Source organism: Manis javanica, chromosome 4, assembly GCF_040802235.1.
Source record: "Manis javanica isolate MJ-LG chromosome 4, MJ_LKY, whole genome shotgun sequence".
Classification (NCBI taxonomy): Eukaryota; Metazoa; Chordata; class Mammalia; order Pholidota; family Manidae; genus Manis; species Manis javanica.
This window is the reverse complement of record NC_133159.1, coordinates 160,866,145-160,888,811: the sequence shown is the minus strand read 5'-3', so window position 1 is coordinate 160,888,811 and position 22,667 is coordinate 160,866,145. Positions and strand designations below refer to the sequence as shown.

The 22,667-nt window shown below is 55.0% G+C and overlaps 1 protein-coding gene across 2 annotated transcripts; it reads left to right on the top strand.

The window, feature by feature from the left end:
• Positions 1–923: 923 nt before the first annotated feature.
• JUP (junction plakoglobin) lies at positions 924–22,493 on the top strand. Of its 2 annotated transcripts, none has more exons than XM_017664419.3 (15): positions 924–1,087; positions 10,526–10,741; positions 12,369–12,628; positions 12,826–13,064; positions 13,806–14,007; positions 14,795–14,939; positions 15,067–15,170; positions 16,359–16,697; positions 18,120–18,275; positions 18,477–18,596; positions 20,004–20,154; positions 20,272–20,393; positions 20,942–20,981; positions 21,234–21,399; positions 21,684–22,493. In XM_017664419.3, exons 2-14 carry the CDS (start codon positions 10,534–10,536, stop codon positions 21,383–21,385), a joined length of 2,238 nt encoding a protein of 745 aa, XP_017519908.1. In that variant the 5' UTR covers positions 924–1,087; positions 10,526–10,533; the 3' UTR covers positions 21,386–21,399; positions 21,684–22,493. The 2 variants fall into 2 exon arrangements, with proteins under 2 accessions (XP_017519908.1, XP_036875625.1); XM_037019730.2 differs by lacking the exon at positions 924–1,087 and adding an exon at positions 8,001–8,024.
• Positions 22,494–22,667: the final 174 nt, after the last annotated feature.

The window sequence follows — 22,667 nt, the reverse complement described above, 5'->3', positions numbered from 1 at the left end:
CTATTATTCTACCAGGAGATGCCTTTAAAGTATTAGAAAGGGGTTCTATTTAGACCTCTCTGAACCTCAGTTTCCTCATAATTGAAATGAAGGTAATTTTGTTGTCCTAAAAATTTTTCAGAATTGTCATAAGATTTGGAAAAAAACCCCACATCATTAATTTAAATTCTAACATTTTGCAGTTGTCCAAGTGATTTCACAAACCTTACTTCATTTCATCCCCACACACTCCAGTGAGAGAGAGAGCTAAGGCACCCATTACACAGATGAAGAGAAACAAGGTGAAAGATGAGGTAACTTGCCTAAGATCATATAAATACTAAGCGGCAGAACCCAAACCCAGGCCTTCAAATGCTAAACTTCATGAGTACTCCATCTTTGGGGAAAAAAATTCCAACACAGAGAAAAGCCTATGTAATGCTATACAGATATGTTATTACGACTTTGTGTTAAGGGTGAATAAGCCCAAAGACGCATCATGCCTGACGCTGAGCTGGCTGGCTTGTGAAGGAAGCTGTCCTTTCCCATGGCGCCCCCTGACTCACCTGTTCGACAGGTAGGGGGAAAGGAGAGAGTAATGAGTCTCACCTGCTCAGAGCTAGGGTGGGGCAAGACACACCCCATCCTTCCCATTGGTCCTTTCCTTATTCTTACTGACAGTTCCTTGCCCAATTAGGAGGAAGTAACCTTCTATCTACCAATAGGTGTTGAGTAGGATGGAACCTCAAGTTGGAGGACGTCCCCAGAGCCAACTAACAGTCCCTGGGGCCAATGGCCAGCGGATAAACAGAGGCGGTGGGGGAAGAGGACTGGGAGCGAGGCTCCGCCCCTACATGGGACAGCCATGCGAGGCAGCCAGTGAGTCCGCATCAGGGGGTGGGCGTCTCCCTCTAGGGGCGGAGATTCGAGGGGTCGAGAGGCGTGGCTTGGCTGTCAGGTCGCTTCGCCTTTTGTTCGGTTACTGAGTTGCTGCCTTGGCCAGAGTCCGGAGCAGCCGCCGCCCGAGCGCGTCGAGCTCAGTTCGTTGCCCGCGCCGGCTCCCAGCCCGGTCCGACTCCTACCCAGCCCGGCCAGGCTTCATACGCAGGTATGGACGATCGGGGCAGGTATCTCTGGGACGAGGGCAGGGAGGGCAGCTGCTCAGAGGCCGCTGCCCGCGGTCTCCGGGCAGGTGAGGGTGGGAGCCAAGAAGCGCCACCCTGCACTGACGGCAGGGGGCGCGCTGGGGTCCTGGGCGCGGGGACTAAGGGGGCGCGAGGTTCTGGACGAGTGCGCTCCGTAATTGAGTGAGCCGGGCTCAGTGAGAGGGAGATCCGAGAAGGGCGTGGAAGGGTCAGGGTAGGTGCCTCCGGGGTCGTACCTCCCTCGTGGCCCATGGAGCTCACCCGACGCCGCGTCCCTGACTCTCACCCTGTCTCTTGCGGGGGAGACTTTGACTTGCGCGCCTGCGACCCAGGGCTTACTCTGTAGTCAGGAATGTACTGTTTGGGAAACTTGCTGCCGCTGGTCTCTTTGGGGCCACCCTCACTCCACCTCACGCGTCATCCTCGCTTTCCCTCCCTCTCTTCTCCCCCAGGCCTGGGTGGGGCCCTATTGTCTGCGCCCGACTTGCCCAAGTGTTGGGCCCGAGCGCAGATTTTCCCAGGGACGCGGGCCCCACCTGCCAAGCAGGTGAGCGCACGGTGTCCGAAGGCCCTGCCCTCCATCTTCCTGAGCCTATGCCGTACATTACCTGCGGCGCACCCCGAGCCGAGCTATGACTCTGCCAGCAGGGGTGGGATATGGGACGACGGGGGACTGGTGCAGGTCCCGGCCCCGCGCCCAGCTGCTGTCTGGGACCCGTGCTCGGACTGGGGTCCGGGCGGAGGGGTCGTGCATGAGGAAATTCACTGGCTCAGTTCCCAGTAGCTGCGGCTTTCAGAATGTTGATATGGGCACAAGACTACCCTTCCTTAACCTCTTATTGTAGGGAAAATCACCCAGACCAAACTTTACATGAGGAAGTATTCACTGCAGCTTTCTTGGTGTTTTCCGGCCTCCCTGCCTAGGGCTTCCCCCAGGCTTGCAGGGTCCTTCCTGGGGCAGAGCCCCATCCCCTGGCCGGCCTGGCTGAACCAGGGCCAGGGCCTGCGCTCTGACCCTGTCCTCCCTGCCCCCACCTCCATCCTGTTTGCTGGGCCCCTGGGGCCTGAGGTGGGGGCCTGGGTGGGGGGGCCCGAAAGGGGAAGCAGCTTCCCTTCCTTCTCTTCCTGCCTCCAGGGACCACCACACCCCCTCGCGGGGGGCCAGCGCCAGTGGCTCTCTCCTCAGCTCTGCCCCCTCCCCAGGAATGGGGGTGGGGCAGGGCCCGGCCAAACTGACAAGGGTGGGGGTAGCGATTGTTCTTTTTTTTCACCCTCTACCCCATCCCCCACGTGATTTAGCTGGCGGGTAGTTGAGGCCGAAGAGCGAGGAGCAGTGGGGCTTGGTTTGCATTTGATTTCTGGATTTTGAAGGTACTTTCCTTCTGGAGGATTTTGCAGGCCTTTCCTGAGAGAGCTTGGTGGGAAAAGGGGGCCAGGAGGAAGGCTTTTGGGGGGAAGGTTTCAGGCAGAGTGCGTAAGTATGCTCCTCTCCCCAGTTTCCTAAGAGCCCCTTCCCTGGCCAGAGTTGGGGATCTCCACCAGGCTTTCAGCGCTGGTTTTTAAAATCTGAAGTGTGGTCTTTTGCAGGGATTTGCATCCCAGCCTTTTGGGGAACAGAGAGTGAATGTAAGAGCCAGGTTCTCCTTCAGTCCTGGAGGGAAAGAAGATTGTGGGGGTTAGGACTGCTTGCCCAGACTCATTTGGGAAGACCCTACCAACTCTTTTATGGTGTAAGTGGGAAATTGAGGGCTGAGGTGCCCTTGGAGTTCTGGGGCAGAGATCAGACTCCACCCTGGGTTAGGGGGAGGTGAGGAGGGAACCCCGTCCCCATCCCTCTTCTGCTCCGGTGGATGGTGTATCTATGGGGAGCCACAAGAGCATGGAGTCTGGGCAAAAATAACCTGTTTTCCCTCTTCTCTGTGCCAAAGTGGAAGAGGGGAAGGCATGGTAATTACATTGGTGAAATGATTAGTTTAGCTAATCTGTTTTGTGGCTGTGATGAAAAGATAATACTGAAGAAATATTGCTAGGAGGTGCCTGGTGAAAACTGGCTATTTACTGAACTGTGAGAGAGGGAGAAAAAGGTAGGATCCAATTAGTCATTTCTTGCTTGATCAAGCCCCAGCCTGGGTGACAAGAGCCTTCTCCACCCTGCCCCACCCCACCCCGGGCCCCAGCTCCTCCCCCTTCCCTCTGGAACCTCTGGGCTGCCGGGGCAGAGGCTTTGAGAATGCAATGCGTTGGAACAAAGGAGGTCAGGGCTAGGTCTGGCAGCTGGCTGTCCTCCTGGAGGCCCATAGGGCAGGTACCAATGAGAGGGTCTCTCATGGGTCTGGGAGGAGTTGGGCAGAAGACCCACTTAGAATGGATGAGGCAGTTGGCTAATCTACAGAAAGGCTGTTTATTTGGAGAGATGTTATAGTGGGGCAGTTCTGAGCACTGATTTGGGCTTGGACTGAGCTGGGTTTGAATCCCAGCTGCCTCTGTCATTACCTGTGTGGCCCTGGACATAAATTCACTTCATTTCAAAATAGGAATAATACTACATACCTACCCAATGAGTGCTTGATAAATGTTAACTTAAAAAGCCAGGGGGTCTCCGCAGATACCAAGCACTTTCATTAACTGCCCTTGCTTAGTCCTTATGGCTATGCCTAGAGGCAGGCATCATTACCGCATTCTACAGATGAAATTGAAACTCAGGAAAGTTCAATAACTTGCCCAGGGTTGCACAGTGAGACCCAGGCAGGGCCAAGAGTGCCCTTTGGGTCCTCTGGCACCAAGCCCAGAGCCCATGCTGTATTGCCCCACTGCTGCTCTGGGAAGAATTTTGCTGTCACTCCTTTTTGAGAGCTTCCGCTTGGGAGTTTGGGGAGGAGAGAATTCAGAAGGGCCCAGGAAGCTGGGTGTGGGCGGTGAAGGTGGGGGCAGGTTTGTCAGGTGGGGTGACTCATGTCTTAGCCTCTAGCCCTCTGAAAGCTCCTCCCAGCTTGGTTTTTAATTTCTGGTGGAGAGGGCTGTCTTCCCAAGGCCAGGGGCGGGATGTGTGGAAGTTGGTGGGGGAGAAAGGAGAGCAGGGGTCAAAGCTGCCAACTTCTGGCCAGACCTGGGCAGAACCAGGGCTCTTCTGGGCCAGTCCCTGTATAGGACGTGGGAGTTGCCTACTTTGCCGGGGGCTGGGGTTCTGCCAAGAAAAAGGGGGACCTGCACCCTGGGGAGTGGAGAGAAATGAGAATCAGATTTAGGACTGGGCCAATGTCCTACTGGATTGTACCAGTTAGTGCTGCCAGGCGTGGGCTGGGAGCTGGCTATCCTTTGCTTTGCAGCCCAGGAGACTGGGGGTCTGGGAGTAGGGCTTTCTGGTGATTGGGGTGGAGTCAGTCAGAGCCTTGGTCTTTAAGGGAGGGGGTGGTGTCACTGTCCTCTCAGCCCTGCCTGGCTCTGGCACCATATGGGCCTGGGATATGGGGCGTCTGTCTTGCTGAAATGGCCTGAGTCCTGGACCTGTCAGCACTAGGCTTTGGGATCCCTTGAGGTCAGGAGGGGACCCCAGGCATGGGGATTTTATTGATCCTGGAGAAGTAGGGACTTGATGTGACCGAGAAGGAAAAAGAATGAGATCAGTCCCTGCTGGTCTCTATAAAGAGGGTAATTGGCTTGAAATTTCCATGCCCCCTGGGGACACACAAGCAGTTGGGACTGATGCTCCTAGGGAAGGAATGGAGGCTAGACAGGAGGAAGGACTTCCTGTCTGTTAGAGATGAGATCTTAAGTTGATTAAGAGGGAGAGTTGACTCTCCTCTCTGAAGAGGATGAGACAGGGCCCCAAACTTGTGAGCTGGGGGTGGGCCATCCTGCCTCGGGAGAGAGGGCAGCAAGAATCTTACCCTCTGGGGCAAGTCTGAGGTCTGTTGGGGTCCGTGGGGAAACTGTTAGACCTGGTGGTGACATGGACAGGTATCCACGAGCCGGTGGGCCCAGGGACTCATGTGAGGAGAAAGAGCAGGGTAGCTGGGGCTGGTCACTAGGATTTATGTCCCTGTGAGCAACACTGTGAGGCCTCTCTCCTGGGACGTGGTTGAATCTGGTGAAGGCTGGAGACAGGGATTGCCCCGATTCCCAGCCGCCTCCTTGGCTGGACCTGAAGTGAAGCTCTGGCCGCTCCTGTTTGCTCAGCCTCTGGAGCCCCCAGGGCAGGAAGCTCAGCTTTCTGTGACCTGCAGAGTGTAGTTTAGCTGGTCTGCTTTTCTTCCTCACCGTGGGGCAGCAGGGGGACGGCGGATTCTTGTGTCCAGGAGTGGCAGGGAGGGGAGCAAGCTGGGATGGGACTGGGCAACCAATAACTGCGTGTTCGGGGGTGAGGCTTCTGGATAACATGACTCTTCTCTCTTGATTGGAGAAGTGACCCCTGATCATGGTAAAAAACAGTTGGAAAGTCTACAAGTTCATTAGAGAAGGAAAAATATTGCCCATAATACCACTCTGTCAAGGCAGCTACTACCAACATTTACCTCCCTTCTCTTTCTATAGCACCCTCTTATTTCTTTGCCTCGATCTTGATGATCTCATGCTCTGTATACCGTAACACATTTTAGTGAAACCTTTATCCAAATCCCAGTTTTCTCCAGCTAATGCTGAACAGGGAGCTAAGGTGGGTCTTCCCTGTGCTTCCAGGAGATGGGCAGGCTAGCGATCCCTGCAGAATGAAACCCCTGGGGGAGTTGCACCCTAAGGAGCAGACACCAGTGGGGTGAGGGGTGAGAGAGTGGGGACAATGGGCACTCAGGTATTGAGCCGTGTCTCCAACGAGTCGGCCCTTTGCTGTTGTTTCCTGAGGCTGGGTGAAGTGTTTTTCCATTCCAGATAAGCCCCAGTTTGGGGTCATCTGCCAGTTTGGGATTTTGCCCGCACAGGGTCACCAGCAAGGAACAGAGCTACAGCTAGAGCCCGCTCCAGGGGAGCCCGGAAGTTCCCAGGGTTGAGCCACCTGGCTCGGCATTTCCCTGTCCTCCGAGCCCCCTTCATTTTCCCGCCCTGGTTTGTTTGCTTTGGGAAGGAGCCCAGAAGGAAGAAAACAAACAGCAGCTGGGGCAGCCTGACCTGAACTCTCCCCACCCGCAAGCCAGTCCTTGGGCGCCAGCCTGGGTTGCCCTCCAGACTGGAAGTGAGGGTTTTCCGCCGGAAGCTCAGGGTGAGCTTCTCTGTCTTCTCTTGTTCCCAGGGCCTGGCCACTTGGAATGACCAGTTTGAGGGGGGAGGCCATAGACTCTGCCAAGGAATCTCTAGTCTGTGGGGTGTTTCCTCCTGGAGCCACCAGTCTGAGGGGAGAGACCTAGCTGGGAAGCCCCAGCCTAATAAGGGAGACAGGGCTCTGTCTCTGAACTTTTCTGGCATCTGTTTCCATCTGCTTGGAGCCTTGGGCCAAATCTCTGCTGGAGCCAGAGACAGAGTAGGGAAAGGTGGGTGGGGGCTGGTGACCCTGCTGAGCCCAGCCCTCCCCTGGGGCTGCTATGTGGGGAATGTCCAGGCCTGGCCACCTGGCTGCAGGAGGCCTCGCTCGCTCATGACTGGGGAGAGGGCGTGACTGGGGAGAGGGCAGCAGCACCGTCCCCACCTGGCCTCCCCTCACAGGGCGCATGCCCAGCTTCTCCCCACAGGGGTGAGTGGAGGGCTGGATGGAGCCCTTCCTGGACTCCCATGCTCTCCTGCCCTGTCCACCAGCCGCCTTCCTCTGTCATGTCTGAGCCGGGGACCTGAATCTGCAGAGGGTGCTAGCCTCTGGCCTGCGGGGCTTCTGGAGGGCCCTGCCTGCTGCTCCCATCCTCTCATGTGTCCTTTCCAGCACGCCCTCTTGGGCAGCCCATTCCTGTCTTTGTTTTCAGGTGTCTTATTGATTCTTGCCATCCTGCTGCCCAGCCCAGCTGTGCCGGTTGCTGATAGTGGGTGTGGGCAGGAGCCTGATGTAGCTCTGGTGGGAGTTCGGCTGGTCCGCACTCTGCTCCAATTGTCCTGGACTCAGGGTGCCCGGTGCCAGTCTGCCTGTTTGGCCTGGCCAAGGAGGAATGGGAACACAGGGAAAGGTATGCCCAAAGCACCTCACTGCTCGCTTGCGGGTTCCTGCCTGCTGTGGGCAGGTCCTGGGGAAGGGTCCTTTGCATACCCTCACTAGGGCACCATCTTTCTCTTCCTGTCCCTGTATTGCCCCCCACGCCGCCCTATGATCTTAAAGCTGGCTGCTGCTTCCCGTGTTGCCAACAATAGAACATGCTGCTAAACAAAGGCCCCCCATTCAGGGCAGAAAACTGCCCTGTGTCTGGCTCTGTCCGGCTCTGGCCAGGGCGCGTGGGCAGGGCCGCGTCTGTCTCGCCCACTTCCACCCTGGCTTGTCCAGGGACATTGTGGCAGGTCTCACTCAGGCCCAGGGTGGAGAGGGACAAGACCAAGCTGGGTGGGGCGTCCTCCAGCCTGGGAGCTGCAAAAACAGCACTTTGTCTCTCATGGGAGAATTCTTCCCCAGTTCTCTTGGGGAGGAGGTGGGGCTGCCCGAGGCCTGATTTCATGCTTCCTGTTGCAGGAGTAGCTTCCCTTGTGATCCTTTCCTCAGGAAGAGTTCTGGTGCATGTCCTCTCATTGCTTTCCAACTGTGACCTTGTCGACCTCGGCCTTCTCTTGTCTGGTGGAATCCAGATTCCTTATTCCTAGCGTCTCACATGTCACCACTGTTCTGAGATCACCTGGGCCACCCTTCACATGAAGCACAGAGAGGGAAAGTCATTGCCCAAGGACACCCAGCAAGTTTGTGGTGGAGCTGGGACCAGAACCTGGGGCCACTGATGTTGAAGCTGGCATTCTGCCTCTGACTGTGAGCGCCCTTGGCCTCACCAGCCACTCTTACCCCTGGTGAGCTTGGCCCATCTCTACCACGGCCACCCTTCTGCAGCCCTCTTTCCTTGGGTCTCCTGTTAAGAACCCTGTAAGCAGCCCTGTTTGGTGGGCTGGAGGCTGCTCTGCAGTAAGGCTGACCTGGATTTGAGCAGAGCATTGCCATATTCTCAATGTAGAGCCTCACCTGGAAATTGGAAATAATAAAATGCCTGCCTGGGTAGCTTCAAGGGAAGCCTGAATTCATTTGGCAGTAAGGACAGCTGGATGCACCCTCCCCCAGGGGTCCTCTGACCTCCATGTGGCCTCTGTCTTGCCCTGGGCAGCTGTCCAGTCTTCAGCTTCTCTGGGTTCCAGGCCTGGGCTGCTGGGCTGGTGGGGGTGGTTAGTGGCCTGCTGAGGAAATGCCCCTCCTCTGGCCAGCCTGGACATTGGTGGTCCCTTTGAACACGGGGCCGACCAGGGGATGGTCCTGGAGGTTCCAAGTGAGGTTCCTCAAACAGTACCCTAAAGCAGGGTACCTCCTGGGTAGATAAGCCTGGGGTCATGCCCTTCTGGCTGGGCTGAGCCCCAGGGGTGGGCAGTGGTCTCTCCTGGGGAGAGGCTTTTCTCCATTAGGATAGGCAGCTTTCACTGGTCAGGGCTGGAGATATCCAGTTTGTCCTGAGTGGCTCTGACTGGGGCTTGGTGCCCTGATGTTGGCTCAGCCTTCTGCCTGGCAGACCGACATTTGCTGGGTTAACTATTTCCTGGTGCAGGAGCACCTTCCCTACAGTGGATGTCAGAGGCTGACAGGCTTGCTCCTCCCCAACTCTCTTCTCTTCTCCCTCCAGGGAAGGCAGGAGTGTGGGGCAGTGTGTGGTTACGGGGGGAGGGGGGTTCCTCCTGAAATAGCCACACTGGGCCCATGCCTGAGAAGCAGCTGGGTGCATCTGGCGGCGGAGCCTGCTGTCTGGTGTTCTGTTTATCAGCCCGAAACTCTGAAACTCTGAGTCACTCGAGGTGATGGGAGGAGAGGAAGGAGGCGGCTGGGAGCCGAGCTGGCTCCTGCTGCTGCCCTTTCAGGTGTGCTCACAGGTGGGGGGAGCCGGGGGCACTGGGAAAGCAGGGAGCTCTGGAGAACCATTCGTCCTCCTCGAGGGTGGCCCTGGGCCTGCCACCAGAAGACATCCACGGTGATCCTTGTTCCTGGGCTGGGGCCAGGCTGCAGCAGCCACCCACCATTCCCTTCACCCAGCCCCCCATCACAGTGGGACAGCGGGTTTGAGGTAGAGCAGGGTACCTCTGGGTAGACCAGCCTGGGGTGTGCAAAGGCCACAGACTTGGGTGTCGCTTTTCCTTGTGCCTGGTCGCAGCTCTGCCATTGTACCACCTCCCCTGGTGGAGCCTCAGTGTCCCCATCTGTGAATGGCAGGGCAGAACATGATTTGAAACCTGCCTGAGAGGGCTGTGGAGTTAGTGAAAAGTCTGGCACAAGGCAGGTGCTCACCAGAGCCCAGCTTCCCTTCCTTCTCATTCCCAAGAAAAGGGGGTCAGATAGACCAAGTGGGAATTCATCTCCCTGGTACAGAACAGGGCCCCGTGATTCGTTAACCTCAAGCGCCCCCCCCCCATCTCTGTAAAGAGAGGGACACCTGCCCCACTCCTATCTGTAGCCTGGGTTAAGAAGGCCAGGAGGTGAGAAAATATCTCTGGGGGAAGCAGAGCTGATACACAGCCATGGCCACCTTGTTGAGCTCCTGTTATGTGTCAGGCACCTGGCTAGGTCCTTATCACAACCTGCGAGGGAGATGGTGCTGCCCATTTTACAGCTGAGGACTGAGGCTCGGTGGAGAGGTGAACTGCTGGCTAGTCTGTGGCTGAGATTCAGACTGGTCAGTGGGACTCACAGTTCTGGGAAAGGCTTCTAGGAGCTGGAGTACTGGAGAGACTGGGGTCTTAGGGTCATTTGTGATGCTGCTCTGTCTGTAGGAAAGCGAGACCCTAGAGTTTTTGAGGGAGTGTGGGGTGCCTTTGTAGCCAGCAGCCTCCTGGGCTCCCCAGAGAAACTTGTCTGTCTGCTTCTCTGCCCCACCCAGTTTCCTGCCCTGCCGGCTGCCTCACCCCCACAGCCTTTCTCAGGGAGTCCCAGTGGGTGGAGGTGGGTCTGCGGGACCCCAGAAGTTGCTGGGGGCCCTGAGTGCCTTCCCCTGCTTTGGGAGTGTTGGGCAGGAACAGCAAAGTAGGTGGGCTCGAAGGCATCTGACCCTTCACTGCTCCGCCCCGTGTGGCTTCTAGGGTCCCGGCAGCTCAGTCTGCCCTGGGCTGGAGGTTAGAGGTGCAAGCCCAGGACTCACACATGGATATTGTTGTATCACACATGGTGCCCTTCTGCCCCCTGCACCCCTCCACCACAGCCCACTGGGGCCCTTGGGGCTGTGATGGTGTTAAGGGGTGATGGGCAGGTCCTGGGGTTGGGCCAGGTGATGGGAGTCCCCACTAGTCCTAGCTGATTTCCTGCCCTTTCTTTGTGTTCCCAGTAGTCACCATGGAGGTGATGAATCTGATTGAACAACCCATCAAGGTGACCGAGTGGCAACAGACGTACACCTATGACTCGGGCATCCACTCAGGTGCCAACACCTGTGTGCCCTCTGTCAGCAGCAAGGGCGTCATGGAAGAGGAGGACGCCTGCGGACGCCAGTACACTCTCAAGAAGACCACCACCTACACGCAGGGGGTGCCCCAGAGCCAAGGTTGGGATCCCTGGGGACTAGTCCATGGGAATATTCCAGCAGAAAACCAGGCTGGGCCCTGGACATAGGTCAGGGTGAAAGGACGCAGGCCTTAGGGGCTCCCAGCCTGTGGCGGGAGGCACAGCTGCTTCAGGGTGCCCCCATCTGGGAGGGAGGCAGATTCCTCTGCCAGGAGCCTCTAGTTTGGGAGGCAGTCTGAAGGAAGAGAAGGTCCTTGCCGTCCACGAGGATCAGTGCTGGTCTCAGGGAAGCCGTGGCTGTGGGGAAGACCTCGTCCTTTTGCTTCAGGAGCCTGTGGTTTGATGGGCAGGCAGAGCTGCTGCCGCAGAGCTTTGTCTGTGGATGAGGTGCAGCTCTCATGCCTGGGGGCTCTTGGGAGATGGGGAGGAGACATGCAAATAGGTCAAGGCCAGGTAGTGGCCTGAACTCTGCCCCATGTCTGGGGCTTAAGTGTGGGGGTGCATAGCCCAGGGCACCTGCCTCCTTGCGGGAGAGGTGTATCCAGGCCTCAGGACTCCTGTCTACAGGGGCCTCCAGGGCACCAAAGGTGCAGCCCAGGGAGATGTGGGAGCTGGGGAAGGTACAGGTGGGCCGTGGGAGGCTGAGGTACCGTAGACCTCAGCCTCTGCACCCCAGGAGGCTCCTCCCTGACAGCAGGCAGAGGCTTCTTAGCTTGGCAAGGCCAGCACTGTGTTGGCAGCTAAGAGAAAGCATCCAGGTGGGAAAGCTGTGGATGTCTGCTTGTTCCCAACTAATTGGAGGGTGGAAACTGTACCTCCCTATCCCCTGGGGCACTGGGACACTTGCCAGGGCAGGGCTGCCTGAGAAGCCTGGACGCCTATTTGTGGGATTCCCAGACCCACCCCCGGTGGAGCCTAGAGTCTGAACTGAGAACCCACATTGGCTTTCTGAAACCCACAGCCCTGACTTTCCCTCTGGTCTGCTGCAGTATACCAAGTAGCTCTCTGGGCCTCTATTTGCCTGCCTATATAGTGGGCATCCTTTGGTGATGGTGAGGGTATAATTAGAATCAGGAGACTTTAGGGTTGAAAAGAGACCAAGGTTGTTTTCATCCTGTCCCTACCTGATTGTTAAGGGAGGAGCATAGATTCTGGTTTAGGCTCTGGAGTCCGGCCATCTGAGTTCAGATCCCAGTTTGGATTCTGATAACCTCTTTGTGCCTCAGTTTTCCTATTTATAAAGTGGCTAATAGTACTTACCTGGTAGGGTGGTTGTGAGATTAAATGAGAAAATACGGAGAAGCACAGGTACATAATAAGTACTCAAAAAATGTTAGCTGTTCCTATTAATCATAATAATGGCTAACAGTTTTGTAGTGATATATACCAGGCACACACATCCTTTCTTTTCAGAGCACTTTACAACTATTATCTCATTTAATTCTCGTAAGAATTCCCAGTGATGGACAGAACAAGTGGTGCTCGGTTTTCCAGGTGAAGTAAGTGTGGTGGGCGTGACCTGCCTGAGGTCACTGGTTAGAGGCAGCGTGGTGCACTGGGGCTTTGGCTGTGGTGGGAGGCAGCCCAGAGAACCCAGGTGGGCTGTCTGCAAGGCCTTCCCTGCTCCCAGGTCCCCCTGCCCACCTTCCCTGCTTGTTGGCCCCCAGGTGACCTGGAGTACCAGATGTCCACAACGGCCAGAGCAAAGCGGGTGCGGGAGGCCATGTGTCCTGGTGTGACAGGCGAGGACAGCTCGCTGCTGCTGGTCACCCAGGTGGAGGGGCAGACCACCAACCTGCAGCGACTGGCCGAGCCATCCCAGCTGCTCAAGTCAGCCATCGTACACCTCATCAACTACCAGGATGATGCTGAGCTGGCTACCCGGGCGCTGCCCGAGCTCACCAAACTGCTCAATGATGAGGACCCGGTCCGTGTGGGACCTGGCCAGGGTGGGGGCAGGGCAGGAGGGCCCTCCCTGGGGTGGAGGGAGGTCACTGACCTGGAGCCCCCTCAGCAGGAAGAGTGTACCTGGGTCCATCTGAGCTTTGGGGAGGGGTCTGGCACCTCCTCAAGGTGCTGCCACCTGGCCCATCTGCTCACTCCCTCTCATCCTCCGCCTCCCAGGTGGTGGTGACCAAGGCAGCCATGATCGTGAACCAGCTGTCGAAGAAGGAGGCATCACGGCGGGCGCTGATGGGTTCGCCCCAGCTGGTGGCGGCCGTGGTGCGCACCATGCAGAACACCAGCGACCTGGACACAGCCCGCTGCACCACCAGCATCCTGCACAACCTTTCCCACCACCGCGAGGGGCTGCTGGCCATCTTCAAGTCGGGTGGCATCCCTGCCCTGGTCCGCATGCTTAGGTACCACCCTACTCGTGCAGGGTCCTGGGGCCTCCCCTCACTTGCACTTCCCCGTCCCTCCCTGGGCTTCCATACAATGTTTATTGAGCACCCACCATGTACCAGGTGTGAAACCATGCCTGGCTGGTTCTCGGCTACTCATAGCCCCACCAGGGAGACCAGCATGTAACTAGCAGGTTGGTTATCAGGCTACAGTATAGGCTAGGGCGGAGGTGTTGAAGATTGCTCAGAGGGGCTCTGAGAAGCTGGTTACTCTAACAACAAAGGGTTGACAGACAAATGGAGTTTGGCTGGTATAGATGAAGGGAAGAGTGTTCTAGGCAAAGGGAACAGCATATGCAAAGTCCCTTGCATCTTTATCTTTGACCTTTTTCCTATTCCCATCCCTCTACCAGGCTTCCAGTTCCCTAAGGGTAGAAACTAATCCCCTCTGAACCCTTTGCAGGGCCTCTCTAGCACGTGGCCTTCCAAATGTAGTAGGGATAGGTGTTGAGGAGACCTGCTGTGTGCACAGTGCCGGGCTGGGAGCTGGGAAGCAGGAGGAGTCATGGGCCCAGTGGGGAGAGGAGTGGTACTGTGGGCTCCATGTGTAAGAGGGGCTGGGCTCAAGGAACGATATTTTAATAAAGGGCTGTTTGTATGAGGGTGTTCATATTGGGAAGGCTTCCTGAAGGAGGTGGCCCACATTTATGCCAGGCCTCTGGGGTCTGACTCACACTAACCCTTTACCCACTGTCCCAGCTCCCCCGTGGAGTCAGTCCTGTTCTACGCTATCACCACGCTGCACAACCTGCTGCTCTATCAGGAGGGTGCCAAGATGGCAGTGCGCCTGGCAGATGGGCTGCAGAAGATGGTGCCCTTGCTAAACAAGAACAACCCCAAGTTCCTGGCTATCACCACCGACTGCCTGCAGCTCCTGGCCTATGGCAACCAGGAGAGCAAGGTGGGCCCTCTGCCCCCAACCAGGACCGATATCCCACTGTCACCTTCTGTCCAGCTGCAGCTTCAGGCAACTGCCTGCTTACCCTTTTTAGGTTAAATATATATGTATATGCAGATGTACATGTTTCATCATATAACTGAATATTTTGAGGATGAAGAAAAGAAAAACATCCCCATACAACCACCGTTGTCTCCGTGTGCTTCCTCCAGTGCTATTCTGTGGGCATACTTGTACATAGTGATAATCAGAGAAAATGTACAACTTTGCATCTCTTTTCTACATATTTAAAAATGTGTTTTTTGTTAGACTGTCCTCAAAACTACCTTCTATAATAGCAAATAATATTTTATTAAGTGGGGACCCCAGACTTTATTCTGAGGGAGAGCATCAAGAATGTCCTGATTTTCCACCTTTATAAACAGTGCTGTAATGAACATCTTTAGGCACATAGCTTTTCCCAAAGAGTGGAAAGTTTTCTCATCAGTGAGGCTGAGGGTTTTTAATAACTGGTTTTATCCAGATTTCCAGGTGGCTTTCCAGATGGGCTATGTTATTTATGGTGCCTTCAGTGGCAGTATATGTTAGTACAATTTCACCTCATCCTTGCCAGCATTGTATATTATCCTTTTCTCACAGTTTGGGCTTATATAGTAGTCACAGAAGCTCTTCAAGTTTTAGCTGAAGCTCAGTAATGACAGCTCTGTCACCCCCTCTTCTTCCCTTGTTTTTGTCGTAGTGTCTGTCTGTCTCATACTCATTCTCTGGCTTCCCCTTCTGCCCCCCCCAGCTCATCATCCTGGCCAATGGAGGTCCACAGGCCCTTGTGCAGATCATGCGCAACTACAGTTATGAGAAGCTCCTCTGGACCACCAGCCGTGTGCTCAAGGTGCTGTCTGTGTGTCCCAGCAATAAGCCCGCCATTGTGGAGGCAGGTGAGTATTATCATCTGTAAAGATGGCCCATGTGGCTGGGAGGGTTGGGGTGTGGCCTTATCCAGCAGCCAGCCTCAGTCAGCCATGCTCCCCTGTGGCTGACCTGTTCCCACATGCCCCGCCCCAGGTGGGATGCAGGCCCTGGGCAAACACCTGACAAGCAACAGCCCCCGCCTTGTGCAGAACTGTCTCTGGACCCTGCGCAACCTCTCGGATGTGGCCACCAAGCAGGTGAGGGAGGTGTTCGGGCCTGTGTCTGCCTCTTCGGCTGCCTCATCCTCCCCTCTTACCGTATCTGGCCTTCTGTGTAGGCGTCTGACCTGAGGAGCTGTGGGAGGCCTGAGGCTCTAAATCTTGCCCCATCGTGGTGAGGCTAGAAGGATCCTGACGACCCTCATCGTTTTAGCTTACGCCTCCAATCCCTATTAAGGATTTGGGAAGGGGAATAGATGAAGGGAGGTGATGACTCTAAGCTGGAGTTCAGGTGGTACTGAGGGAGCAGTTCTGACGTAGGCCCGGGTGGCAGAGTAGTGTGCCAAGAGCCAGCTTGGAGGTCCCTGTGGCTGAAATCACAATTTAAGGAAAAATGCAATTTTAAGACAAGTCTCCTGGTCTCTCCTTCCAACCTGATTACCGTTCCTATGAGCCCCACTCCCGTAAGCAGGCTGCTTATTGATCACCTACCATGTCCTGGACTCTGCTAGGCACTTGTGAACATTGGCTCATTTACCCCTTTCAACACCTGGAGGTAGAGTTGGGGCCCTGTCAGTTAGAGGAAGAAACAGAGGCTCAGGGAGTTAAGTAATGGCCCTTGGTCACAGCTAGTAAAAGGCAGAGCTGGACACTGAACCCAGGGCTGTCTGACCCAAGAATCTGGGGTCTTTTTGTAATACCACAAGGCTCCTGTGGGCCTCCACCCCTGGGAGAAATGAGACTTCTGGGTTAGGGGTGTTTCTTGAAAGCAGATGTGGCCTGAGGGTGCAGCAGGGAAGGCCCAGAAAGGTGAGAAGCATGTAAAAGTGGGTTAGCTGGACCTGTGGCCTTCTCCATTTCCTCCTGGCATAGGGGCCTCACTTGGCCTGAGTCTAAAATGCAGAGAAGGGGCTGGAAAGGGTGGAGGAAAGAGAATGGAGCTGAGAGGCGGGCCTAGGTTCAGACCTGGCCCTCTAGCTGTGGGTCTGCGGGCAAGCCCCTTACCTCTTGGAGACTCAGTTACCCACGAGACAGTACCACCCTCCCAGTGGGTGTTGGCAGGGTCACAGGAATGAAAGTTCCCAGCCGTGTGTAGGCAGGGCCCACTGAGCATCAGTTGAGTGGCTTTAGGCCCCGGTAGGCCGTCTGCTCCCTTTGGATATGTTTCGGAAGACTTCCTGGAGTTGGGAGTCTCCCTCACTCTTCACTGCCCGCCCCTGACCCCAGGAGGGCCTGGAGAGTGTGCTGAAGATCCTGGTGAGCCAGCTGAGTGTGGACGACGTCAGTGTCCTCACCTGTGCCACGGGCACGCTGTCCAACCTGACATGCAACAACAGTCGGAACAAGACACTGGTGACGCAGAACAGCGGCGTGGAGGCTCTCATCCACGCCATCCTGCGTGCTGGTGACAAGGACGACATCACAGAGCCTGCCGTGTGTGCCCTGCGCCACCTCACCAGCCGCCACCCTGAGGCTGAGATGGCCCAGAACTCCGTGCGCCTCAACTATGGCATCCCGGCCATTGTCAAGCTGCTCAACCAGCCCAACCAGTGGCCACTGGTCAAGGTACTGGCTGCCCGTGGGGGATGACAGGGAAAGGATGCTCTGCAGTGTCCGTATAAGCAAAGCTGCTGCCAGAGAGGCCCTCGAGCATGGGGCTACTGTAGGGTAGTTCAATCCTCTCTCATGTAACAGTTCAGGCCTCTATAGCCGTCTGCCCAAGACCCAGAATCTGTCTGTCTCTTGTAGCTCAGTCATCCTGTAGAAAAGAGCTTCAGAGTTGGATATGTGTGTGAGCACCCAGGGGGTCTGACGGGGTGGACCTGGGGCGGGCCTGGGATTCTGCATTTCTAGCGAGCTCCTGGGTGATGCTGCTGGGCTGTGGAGCATACTTCTTTTGCTAGAGTCTGGACGAAAGGGTTTTCCTCACACAAATGGTTGGATTGTATCTTTCATACAAATGTGTTTCTAGCCCCAGGCAGGCTAGCAGCAACCAGAAAGTGGGATGTGTCACTTCAGCTTACACCCTGGAACTTGGTTGTCTAGCTGTGTCTGGATGCAGGGAGGCCTGTGTCAAATGCCGTATGACTTGCTAAAACTCAGGAGGGATAACTACAATGACGAAGGGTAGAGAGGATTCTGTGGGACACTTAGTGTCTGCCACAAGGAGTCGGGTGTGAACTGTTGACCCTTCTCCGGAGGCTGCCTGGGTGGAGGAGAGCCAGCCAGCAGGGGCTCCCATTAGGTAAATGTTAGACAGTTAAACAGCACGGACAAAAATGACTCTTAAGTGATTATATGTATCGAGTTAAAAAAATCCATAGTGAGAAAAAAGAAGGCAGTGCATGATCTCTCCTTGGGCTTGGTCCCTGCTATGCGCCTGTCCCAGCAGCTAAATGACAAGTGACTTTGGCAGGTCATATACCAGTGCTCATGCCTTCACCTCTCACATGATTTTCATCCCTGCCCTCCTGACGTTTTGAAGAGCAAATGAGATGATAAACTGCTTTGAGAGACTCTGGGGGACCCTGGGAGGCCAGAGTGGCTCCTGGGAAGACAGGACACCTGGGGAGGAGCCCTCTTCCCAGAGCTGCCCCACTGGGGATCGATTACAACATAAGCATCACCAAAGCAGGAGGCTTCGGGGTCACCCCAGCAAGGACTTACTGATCATCAGGGTTTGGGAAGTATGAGAGAAAGTTCTGGGGGGCTGAGGGGGAGGAAGAGGGACAGTGGTGAGGGGAAGGTAGAATGATCTGGAATAAGGTATCATTTTTAGCAGGGGCTGTTAGAGTTAGACACGAGGACCCTCAGAGCCTATGGAATAAGGGACATGGGCCGGGCGTGACCTGATTCTCTGGATATCATGCAGCATATCTATGTTCAGCCTGGGGAACAGAGATGATAGGGCCAGGGGGAGGTGATGCTGGGAAATAGGGATTCTCCAGATACCCAGGAAGTGCTCCTGATTTTCCCTTTTTTTGCTAGGCAACCATCGGCCTGATCAGGAATCTGGCCCTGTGCCCAGCCAACCATGCCCCACTGCAGGAGGCAGCAGTCATTCCCCGCCTCGTCCAGCTGCTGGTCAAGGCCCACCAGGATGCCCAGCGCCACGTGGCTGCAGGCACACAGCAGCCCTACACAGTGAGTGAGCTGATGGTACCTGTGACCACCCTCCCTGGGGGTCAGGGTGTCCTCTGTGTGCATGTGTATAAATGGGGAGGCGAGTTGCTATTGATGTCAACTTGAGGACCAGTGAGGTTTGTAGAATGTCATGGAGTGAGGGGTGTGTGGCCACATCCAAGGGCTACCTGTTGTCATGCCCCAGTGCCTCCTCTCACGCAGGATGGTGTGAGGATGGAGGAGATTGTGGAGGGCTGCACTGGAGCACTGCACATCCTCGCCCGGGACCCCATGAACCGCATGGAGATCTTCCGACTCAACACCATCCCCCTGTTTGTGCAGGTGAGTGCGGAGCAGGGGCCAGGAGAGGTCCCTCCATTTCCTCCTTATCCCCACTGTTGAAAGGGGAAGGTTGGCATTCATGGGTTTGGGGGTCTGGGCCAGGTATCAAAGAGATCTTTGGAGGAGTTTGGAGAAAAATGGCCACACCAAAAGTGACTACTTAGGAAAGCGTCTGCATAGGAATGGCTTCCAAGCTCGAAAACAAGGGAAGATATCACAAATGAGAAACAAAATCTTGAGATTCAACCACATAAACATTAAAACCATCTGTACAACAGAAACAGCCTAAAAAGCATTAAAAAGTAAACAGCAAACTGGGAAAATACTTGCAAGTATCACAATAGACAAGAGTTTAATATCCTTCAAATAAAAGAGCTCATTAATACTAGATCCCAGTAGTTAGATGAGCAGAGGCACAAATAATTCCCAGGTGGCTCATAAACAAACAGTGCTCAACCCTAGGAGTTTAAAGAAATGGAACTTACCCCCTAGTGAGAGCCAATTTTCCACTATCAAACTGGCAAAGAAAAATAATGGGAGTGGCTTGTGCTGGTGAACAGTCTCATAATCAGCTGGTAGGGAGATGAGACGGCAAAACCCCCAGAAGGCAAGTTTATAATATATAGAGAGAGCCTTGAACATGTTGATTGATATCTTTTGATAAGTACAAGTCTGGGACTGTCTCCTTATGAAAGAACATAATTTAAAATATGGGCAAAGGTTTATGCATATGGCTGACAATTGCAATTTTACTTATAATAATCAAAAACTGAATGCCCAATGGTAAGGGAGTGGTTAAAAAAAATGGTCCATTAAGTCATGTGACCACATATATGATGTTGAAGAGAAATTTTTGGTTTTCGAAATTTTTCCCCTTTACTTTTTTAATAGAGTTCAGAGGAAGGCATTGGTGCCGCGGCTTCCTCCACCTGTGGCCAATGGGTTTTTTGTTTTTGTTACTGCCTTGCTTTTTAGCCTTCTTTTTCTCTCTTGTACAAATATGAACTAACAGATTTTTAGGAAGAGTTTTTATAATAGAGGAAAATGCTTTATGCTACAATGTCAGATGAAGATTGATTTAATATATAAAATTTATATATTAATAAATTTCATATATTTATATATTTCGTATATAAAATTTACATATTAAGATTGGACTGTGATAAATATCTAATGGAAATATGCCCATCTGTTAACAGAGGATGTGTCTGGGTGGGGAAATACGGCCGGTTTTCTTTTCAGTTCCTTTATACTTTTCTTAGACTTTCCACACTTCTTAGTGTGAACTTGTGTTAAATCCAAAGAAGGGAGGCCGACATGGGCAGGGCTGTGAGGCGTGCTGCCTGCCTGCCTTACTCATCCTCATCCCCGGCCATCCCTTCTCCCACCCTGCAATCCCTCTCCCAGCTCTTGTATTCCTCCGTGGAGAATATCCAGCGTGTGGCTGCAGGGGTCCTGTGTGAGCTGGCCCAGGACAAGGAGGCGGCTGACGCCATCGATGCGGAGGGGGCCTCAGCCCCACTCATGGAGCTATTGCACTCGCGCAACGAGGGCACCGGTGAGGGGCTGCGCTGTGGGCGAGCAAGGCAGGGGGCAGTAGGGAGGCCGGGCCTTGTTTCCCCAGCTGGAGTGGAGGCAGGCGCCGGACTTGGCCTTTCCACTGCTCTCTGCTCAGCTACCTATGCAGCTGCTGTCTTATTCCGCATCTCTGAAGATAAGAACCCGGATTACCGGAAACGTGTGTCTGTGGAGCTCACCAACTCACTCTTCAAGCACGACCCGGCCGCCTGGGAGGCTGTGAGTATCCGGGTCAGACTGCACTGTGTGGTTGTGCAGGCTACACACTGAATAAGGATGGCACTTTTAAGGGGACTTTACCCCAGCTGTTGGTTTCATAGGTTTTTATTTTATAATTGATCATATATGACAATTGCCAGCATACAGAAATAGTATGTTGAACGATCTATCTGTTTTGACCCACCAAAATGGCAATTTTATTTTGTCAAAACTAATACAGTGTTTGAGGCAGGGGTGCCTTTTTCTAACTTGCACTAAGGGCCTGTGGCTGCCCTGATGCTGGGCGGACATTCTCCGGTTCTCTCCTCCACCCCGTTCCCCAGGGCTGCTCTAGTTCTCCGGGTGCCTCCAAGCATGAATGGCGTGGCCCTCCACCCCCGGGAGGTGCTGGAGGACAGGCATTCGCCAGGGCACCGTGTAACCCCATTTCACCCTCTGCTCCTCTTCCCTGGCTCCCTTTATAGAAGCGTCTCCAGCTGCCCGCCTAGCCCAGAGCCCCATTTCTCACCCTTCCTCCTCCGCCAGTGTCTCTTTGTCTCCTTCCTCAGGCCCAGAGCATGATCCCCATCAATGAACCTTACGCGGATGGTAGGTGGGGGCGGAATTCCTTGGGATCCTGGAGAGCCCAGGTTGCGGTGGGTGGGTGTGAGCAAAGGAGAGCCTTTGTGTCTCTGAGGCCAAAGGGCCAGTGGTGGTCACCGTATGCCTGTCTAGGTCCCCTCACGGGAGAGTTTGGGAAGCGGGTAGTGCCCACTGGGGGAGGGCAGAGGAAGAGTCAGTGGCTGAGGGTTGTCCAGACTACCTGCAGACCTTGGAAGGCGTATCCCTTGTCCTCCCCAGATATGGATGCCACCTACCGCCCCATGTACTCATGTGATGTGCCACTGGACCCCCTGGAGATGCACATGGACATGGACGGGGACTATCCCATCGACACCTACAGTGATGGCCTGAGACCCCCTTACCCCATGGCGGACCACACGCTGGCCTAGCTGGCTCCAACCTAGTACGGCACCCTCCCTCATGCCTGTCAGCTGCTGAGATGTGCTTTTCCTTCTAGAACCTCTTCATGGAGGCCTTCTCATGTTGCCTTTGAAACCCTGTCTCCTTTTGGGGGAATGAGTGTGGGGCCTTTGCTGGGTGGCTCCCTGCAGGAAGGCAGGCCTTGGCCTCTTACTCACTAACTTTTGCTGGGGGCAGGGAGTCCTGGGAGGGGCAGGTGATGTGGAAGTGGCATAAGCTAGGGGACACGGGCCTGCTCTGACCCCTCTGCATCTGCCTCACCCCCAGGTGCAGTTCCTCATCTGAGAGGCTCTCCGTGCAGGTGACGGGGCAAGACAAAAGTGCCTGAGCCTGGGGGAGCGGGGCCACGACTTCCTGCCGAGCCCCACGCATTCAAGGGCCTCCATGGGCTCTTCTTGGGATGGTGATCTGCTCTTGCTTTTCTGTCTGGGCCCCTAATGGGCCCAGGGCCCAACATCCCCTCCTCCCCAGCCCTGTGGCCCTGGCATTAAAGCATTAGACTTGAGATGCCCACTGTGTCCCCGCAGCAATCCCCCCACCCTGCTGCCTGTCTCCTGCAGCCTGGGCTCTGCAGGGCTTTGGTTCCTTCTCTGGGTCTGATTTTCTCACTGAATGAACTCCACCCAAGCAGCTCTCCTGAACTGGGCTTCCCAGGACCCAGGCTATAGGCTCAAAGCCCTGGAATCTCTCTTGAAAACTTCAGGGCCCATCTGGAGAGGTGGGATGAAGTACAGAGAGTGAGCCCCCAGCCCCAGGACACTGCCCGCTTCTCCCTACATGACACTCAGTTGGCTTTGTCCCCTTCCTGGGGAGCTCTGGGGGCGGCTCCCTTGCACCCTGTCCCAGCCCCACAGCTGCCCCAGCTGACCCCCGAGAAGCGCTCTTGGCTGACCCCTCTGGTGTGCGGTGAGGGGCTTTCTCTCCCCCTTCCTGTTTCAGTGCACCCGCCCCCGAACCACCTGCACATGGCTGTAGGGTCTGGGGAAAGCCCAGCGGAGAGTTTTATCAGTATCGCTTTGTTTTTGGTTATTGGTTTTTTTGTATAGACCAAAGCAAAAAATAAAAAGAACACACAGATCCAGTGGATGCTATCTGGGGAAGTAGGATGGGGAGATGGGGTTTCCCGTAGTAGCCTGATGCCTCCTTGGTTGGATCCCATGTCTTCGTGGCCACCTTAGTGTCAGGAAGACACAGAGAAGGGGGGTCAGGAGTATTTGAGGAGTCGGAGTCCGTTTAATTCAGTACATACAG

Excerpts from the sequence above, each read along its gene's own strand:
- JUP (XM_017664419.3), top strand. The coding sequence starts at position 10,534 with ATGGAGGTGATGAATCTGATTGAACAACCCATCAAGGTGACCGAGTGG. Across the intron at positions 13,065-13,805 it reads GCCCTGGTCCGCATGCTTAG|CTCCCCCGTGGAGTCAGTCC; the intron begins GTACCACCCTAC and ends CCACTGTCCCAG. Across the intron at positions 16,698-18,119 it reads ACCAGTGGCCACTGGTCAAG|GCAACCATCGGCCTGATCAG; the intron begins GTACTGGCTGCC and ends TTTTTTTGCTAG.